The sequence below is a fragment of the Cervus elaphus genome, chromosome 13 (genome assembly GCF_910594005.1).
Source record: "Cervus elaphus chromosome 13, mCerEla1.1, whole genome shotgun sequence".
Taxonomy (NCBI): domain Eukaryota; kingdom Metazoa; phylum Chordata; class Mammalia; order Artiodactyla; family Cervidae; genus Cervus; species Cervus elaphus.
Genome location: NC_057827.1, coordinates 58,903,173 through 58,910,099, shown reverse-complemented (window position 1 = coordinate 58,910,099; position 6,927 = coordinate 58,903,173). Strand labels below are relative to the sequence as shown.

The 6,927-nt window shown below is 43.4% G+C and overlaps 1 protein-coding gene across 2 annotated transcripts in view; it reads left to right on the top strand.

The window, feature by feature from the left end:
* The first annotated feature begins 5,960 nt into the window (after positions 1-5,960).
* The window catches only part of ATXN3 (ataxin 3), a 44,379-nt gene continuing 43,412 nt past the window's right edge, over positions 5,961-6,927 (top strand). For both annotated transcript variants that reach the window (XM_043922326.1, XM_043922325.1), the window contains exon 1: positions 5,961-6,056. In XM_043922326.1, the coding sequence (XP_043778261.1) occupies positions 6,033-6,056 (24 nt within the window). In that variant the 5' untranslated portion in view covers positions 5,961-6,032. The remainder of the gene's footprint in view (positions 6,057-6,927) is intronic.

Below are 6,927 nucleotides of genomic sequence, written 5' to 3'. Positions count from 1 at the left end.
GAATTTAAAGTGTGCTCCTTTGTGTGCTGAAATAATCTCTCCTATTTCAATAACAGACATAGTGATTAAAAAATAGTCACCTAATCATAGCCCAACGTTTCAGAAATTTTTTCAAACCTTGTGCTTCAGAGGATCTCTAAAAAGATGGTAGGATTTTATTTGCTAAAAATCAATAAGCAAAAATATTAGTGACCTTGGGGTTAGCAAAGATTTCTTAAATATATCTAAAGCATGAGCCAGTTTTTAAAACCAAGACATACTTTATCAAAATTGAAAACTTTTGCTCTTTAAAAGACACTATTCAGGGACTTTCCTAGCAGTTCAGTGGTTAAGATTCTGTGATTCAAATGCAGGAGACATGGGTTCAATACCTAGTCGGAACTAGGACCCCACATGCCATGCAGTGTGGCAAAATTTTTTTTAAATAATTTTTTTTAAAAAGACACTTAGGGGGAGAAGGGAGGTATGGAGATAGTAACATGGAAACATACATTACCTTATGTAAAATAGACAGCCAATGGGAACTTGCTGTGTGACGCAGAACTCAAGCCGGGGCTCAGTGACCGCTAGAGAGGTGTGGGAGGGATGTTCAGGCGGGAGGCGACATGAGTGAACCTGTGGCTGTTGATGTGAACCTGTCATGTTGATGTTTAGTAGAAACTAATGCAATACTGCAAAGTAATTATCCTTTAATTGAAAAAAAACACAAGATAGTGAAAATACAGCCACAGGTTGGGGGAAACTTTGCAAAACATATACACAACAAAGAACTTATATCTAGAATAGGTAAAGAGCTCATACTAATAAGATAACCAAATTTTTAAAAAGCAAAAGATTTTTAACAGGTACTTCACTGAAAAGGGGATATGAGAATGGCAGATACGCATGTGAAAAGATGCTCAAAATCGGTAGTCATTAGGGAAGCGCAAATAAAAACCACAGCAAGAAATCACTGCACATCTATCAGAATGGTTAAAATTAAGGAGACTGATCATACCAGGTGTGGAGCAACTGAACTCACTGCTGGTAGGAATGGAAAATATAGCTGCTAGGAGTTGTGCCACTTTAGAAAACAGTTGAGCAGTTTAAAGATAAACATACACCTACCATCTGACCCAGCCATTCTTTTCTGAGGTATTTACCCAGAAGAAATGCATACCTATATCCACACAAAGATGTCTACACGAATGTTCATAGCAGCTCTATTTGTAAAAGCCAAAAGTTACAGAGAACCCAAATGCCCATCAACCAAGGGATAAATTGTGTTAATGGAATACTCTGCAATAAAAAGGGATGGTCTATTGATACAATATAGATGAATTTCTGAATGAAAAAGCTGACCAAAAGCACACACTTACACATAATGTTAGAAACTGCAGACTAATCTAGACAAAGCAAGTCAGCGGCTGCCAGGGAGTGGGCTCTAGGAAAGAGCTGGACAGGAGGATTATGTATGGGCATGAGGAAGTGGGTACAGGATGTTCATAGTCTTGATTGTGCTGATGGCTTCTCTGTATACACACACGTCATCTGTTAGATCCAGCTACCTCTTTTTGGAAAGCAAATTTTGTTTTTTGGTAAAATTGGATTTAGGGGAAGTGAAATAACAATGAAATGATAGTCTCTTGTCACTTATTCTTTTCAGAACTCAGGACATTTATGCTGACACATTTTAAAATGTCACACATTAGAAATTCTGTTAAACTATTTGGTTTGGGGTAACAAGATATAGGTCAGTCTTAAAAAGTCAATGTTCAAGAGGATTTATCCATGTGCAATCTCGCTTGTTAACATGATTTCAAAGAAGTCGATTTAGAGAAAAGTTGAGCTGTCCAAGGTGACAGATGTTTCCTGGAAGAGCGTCTATCCCATCTCCTCTGTCTCCAGAAACTCTTTCTTGTTTTAACTCAGTAACCTCTCCCTCTACCACGAGCTCTTCTAGTACTTTGTACCCCCCAAAATGCTTGCATTTATTCACTACTTTGCACCAACCCTGATAAAAAGAGTAAGACTCCTCTGACCTTCAAAAGATGATCATTCAGGAGCATGTAAATTAGTCCTGTATATTGTAATGAGAGTTTTAAAGCAGGCAGGTGCCAGGTACAGTGGTGGCCTGCCAATGCAAGGAGATGCAGGAGATCCGGGTTCAATCCCTGGGTGGGGAAGATCCCGTGGAGAAGGAAATGACAATCCACTCCAGTATTCTTGCCTGGAGAATCCCATAGACAGAGAAGCCTGGTAGGCTACAGGCCATAGGGTTGCAAAGAGTCAGACATAACTGAGCATGCAATGCACCTGCCATTTACAGAATATTAGTGAAAACATATGGTCAAACCAACTATTATGATACTGTATAAAAGGTACCACATAGGATATAGGCACACACAAGAGCTCAGAACAGGGACAGGGACTTCTTCATTAGTTGAAGAGGAGGGAACACTTCCTGGAGAGTGTGATCTCTCAATTTTGATGAACAATGTGAGTTATCTTATGAAGGTCAAATTTGGGATATGCCAAATATTGAGTGGAGTTATCAGATAGGAAATATAACAAATCTAATATCTAAATCACACAAGGCTTTAGTGGCAAAGCCAACCCCACAACTTGAATTCTGACTTCCAGGCACTGATCTTTTCATTTTATGCTGCTTGCTATTAATCACATGCTCAATATGTAGGGAAAGCCTAATGAAATAATTATTAGTAATTCAACATTACTAAATATTGCCAGGTACTGTTCTATATGCTAAGGATTTGAACAAATCTACACAGTCATTTGGGAAAGTTTATTAATACATTCCAGCAAGGAATTAATCTGGCTTCCCAGGTGGTGCTAGTGGTAAAGAAACCTCCTAATGCAGGAGACATAAGAAACGTGGGTTTGATCCCTGGGTTGGGAAGATCCCCTGGAGGAGAGCATGGCAACCCACTCCAGTATTCTTGCCTGGAGAATCCCATGGACAGGCTACAGTCCATAGGGTCGCAGAGTCAGATATGACTGAAAAGGACTGAGCACACACACACAAGCAATTCATTCCAGAAGAGTTGAATCATGATCCTCCAAAACTCAAATCCATCCAGAACCAAAGACATTATTTGGAAATAGAGTCGTTGCCAATATATTTAGTTAAGGATATCTACTCGAAATTACCTTGGATTAGAGGAGAACCTAAATTCAATGATCAGTGTTTTATAAGAGGAGAGGTCACAAAGAGACACAGAAAGAAGAAGGCCATGTAAAGACAGAGGCAGAAATTGGAGTTAGGTTGTCAGAAGCTAAGGAACACCAGGAGCTTCCAGACGCTGAAACAAGCAAGAAAGGACTTGCCACTAGAGGCTTCAGAAAGAGCAGGGCCCTGCTGACACCTTGGGTTCAGCTTTCTGGCCACAAGGACAAAGAGAATAAATTTTTGTTTTAAGTCACCAAGTTTGTGGTAATTTGCTACAAAATAGGAAATGAACACAACTACATATTTTTCTGAATTAGTAATACATTAATTAACTCAAAAATCAAGACTAGGAACTTCCCTAGTGGTCCAGCGGCTAAGACTCTGTGCTCCTAATGCAGGGGGCCCAGGTTTGATCCCTGGTCTGGGGATTAGATCCCACAGGCCACAACTGAAGGTCCCACAGGCCACAACCAAGACCAGGTACAGTCAAGTAAACAAATATTTTAAAAAATCAAGACCAAAATTGCATACAATAAAATACAATTGTATATAATACAATACATCCCACTCTTACCACCATTTGCCTAGCTCCTTTCCCACTCAAACATGTAACCTCTGAGTTTTCTGTATATTCTTCCAGAGTTCTATAATGCATATACATGAAAAAATAAAAACAAAACATGTTTCTCTACACAGACATACATTTTCTTTAAAAAACAAACAACAACAAAAAAAAAAAACAGAAAAACCTGTTTGCATATTCTTTTTCACTTCCTGAGACCATGATTTGTTTCCCCAGCTAGGCTACAATTTCTTAAGAACACTATTTCCAATACAAGACTGTGGACTGTACATGCAGAGACACTTGACAAATGATAACCAAATCCTTCACTTGAGCACCTGGTCCTCAAGAGGAGTTTCATTTCCTTCCCTCCCATTGCCCCTTGGACATGGACTCACCAAGGTCACCAATGGTCTCTGTAGCAACACAATTTAGTGGGCTCTTATAAGTTCCTATGCTGCTGGACTTCTGGACAGCAAATGACACTAACTGCTCTTTGAAACATTTCCTTTCTAGGTCTTCCATAACATTACACCCTCCTGCTTTCCTCCCTCCTTAGCTATTCCTTTTCTACCCTTAGGGCTCTGCTAAATCCGCTTCCCAGTTTCTTCCTTTCCCCCAAGATGATTATATTCACTTTTGTGGTTTCAGTTCCCTTTTTTTATGCCAACAACTCCCCATTCTACAGCCAAACAACATATCTATCCATCCATCCACCTCAACACTGAATATCTCATAGATATTTCACATTCAACCAATATCTGCAAAGCATAAATTCTTTGTCTTTTTCTCTTCCCCAAAGATTCTCCTCCCAATTATTCCCCACCTCAGTGAATATCCTTCCTGCCACAGTGGCTACCTAGGGCAGAAACCCAGAAGTCTGACCCTAACACTTCTCTCTCTCTCATTCCCCACTCTCCCACCAAGTTTGGTTGAGTCTCCCTACTTGGTGGCTTAGATGGTAAAGAATTTGCCTACAATACTGGAGACATGGGGTTCAAGTCCTGGGTCTAGACGATCCCCTGAAGAAGGGAATGGTTACCCATGCCAATAGTCTTGCCTGGAGGATTCCATGGACAGAGGAGCCTGACAGGCTACAGTGCATGGGTCACAAAGAGTGGGACACTTTCATATTTTCAGTCTCACTTGCTAATTATCTCTCAAAATGGTCTCTCTCTATCACTAAGTTATGATGCTAGTCCAAACACTGTCACCTCTCCGAGGATTCCTCTGACAGTAATGGCTCTCTGCTTTGGCCAAACTGGATCATTCTAAAACACAAATCTGAGTCTGTCTCACCTCCTTGTAAAATCTTTTTATAGCTCCCCATTGCCTGTAAAAAGCATACCTTCCTAGGGCTTCCTTGGTGGTCTAGTGGTTAAGACTCCATGCTTCCAATGTAGGGGACTTGGGTTCAATCCCTCACCTGGGAACTAAGGTCCTACATGCCTGTGGTGCCAAGGAGAAGATTAAAAAAAAAAAAAAAAAGCACACCTTCCTTAACCTGGTTTCAGGGTACAAGACCTGCTCTTATCCTGCTCCTTCAGCTTCCCCCACCACTATATTGGGCTTTTCACCTCCCTCAATTTTATGCTTCCACTTCAGGGCCAGAAGAACACTTACATCTAGTAACAAGGTGTCTGGACTTTCTAGTTGTGCTGTACTTTCTTCATGACTCACTTTCCCCGTGTGTAAAATAGGGATAATAATGCCTACATCAAACTTTGCTGTATTAAATTTCTTAACATATGCAAAGCACTTCCAAGAGTGCCCACCTGGCAGTAAGTCCTATGTAAATAATAACTCTCATTTTCACACACGTGGTCGGTATTGAGATGCAATGAGAATTTCTGTGGGGGAGGAGCAAGATATTAAATCACCGTAAGCAAATATGATAAAAAGACAATACAAATACAAAGTAAAAGTAGAAAACAAAAAGAACATAGAACCTCAGTGATCCTTATTCAAAACAAATCCCCAGAAGCTTAAGAATCCATCACAATGAGTGGGAAGGGGAGATGATCCTCCATTCGGCAGGCGGCGCTGCAGCACTCCCCAGCTTGCGGGGATAACCCAGGGATGCTAGGATGCGCTACGAAGGTCACGTGCCCCTCATTTACCGCCCAGCGTTCACGCCTCGTCGCTCCACGTGACTCGCATTCTCGTGGATGATTGGTCTACGTGAGGCACGTGGGCAGGGCGGACCGTGGTGGGGCGGGGAGGGGGCGGAGAGGTGGGGCCGGGGGCGGAGCTGGAGGGGGGTGGTTCGGCGCGGGGGCCGTTGGCTCCAGACAAATAAACATGGAGTCCATCTTCCACGAAAAAGTGAGTGTCCACGTTCGGTGGGGAGCTGTCCGCGGCGTGGTGGCGGGCGTGGGGCGCGGCAACACCGCCTCCAGGGGAGCTGGGTGGGGCCCGAGAGGCCCCCATCCAGATCTCGCCGGCGGGAGGAGCTCCCCCGCGAGGGGAGCTTCACCGATGTCCCCATTGCACCCCAAGGCCCGTGCCCGAGGATCCGGAGGAGACCCGGTCCGGGGATATTTAGGAAGCCGGGAGGGGATAAGGGCCGGGCCGGGGGCGCCTCCGGGCACGAGAGAGGGGATGGCTTCAGCGCTTCCCCTCCACTTTCCGTGGGATTTCTTCTCCTGTCTCCCTCTCTCCGTCTCCCCACATCCTAGCTAATCACCTCTTGGACATCTCCCTCTATCCTTCCCAACTTCACCCGACTCTGCCAGTCCTGGTCCTTGGAAGAATTAACTTTTCCTTCTCTGGTCTCCTCAGTTCTATATTGGAATCTCCCATACCCTTAGATCCTTGTCCTGCACTGGGTCCGTAAGCCTCCCGAGGCTGGGACCTTGGCTCGTCCCATGGAGGGCGTGACACTTCAGCGAAGTGAAGTAGGAAACCCGGTGCGCCTCTGCACTGGGAAGTCGTCACAACAGTTTGTGTTACGAGATGTTTGGGTTTCGTTTCTTTCGGTAGTGGCATCTTTCCGGATCAGGAGGCCAGCTTTCTTGTTAGGTATTAAGGATGGGCAGGAATAATGTTGTTGTTGTCTGCCTAGCCCATTGTGCTTTGATTCTTCCATGACTATGCACTTGAAGATTAATGTTTGTGGCATGTGGATAAACTCGTCTTTTTTCGCATACAATTACGATTTCATTTGAGTGTGAATGAAACCTTCCTCAGGTCGGCT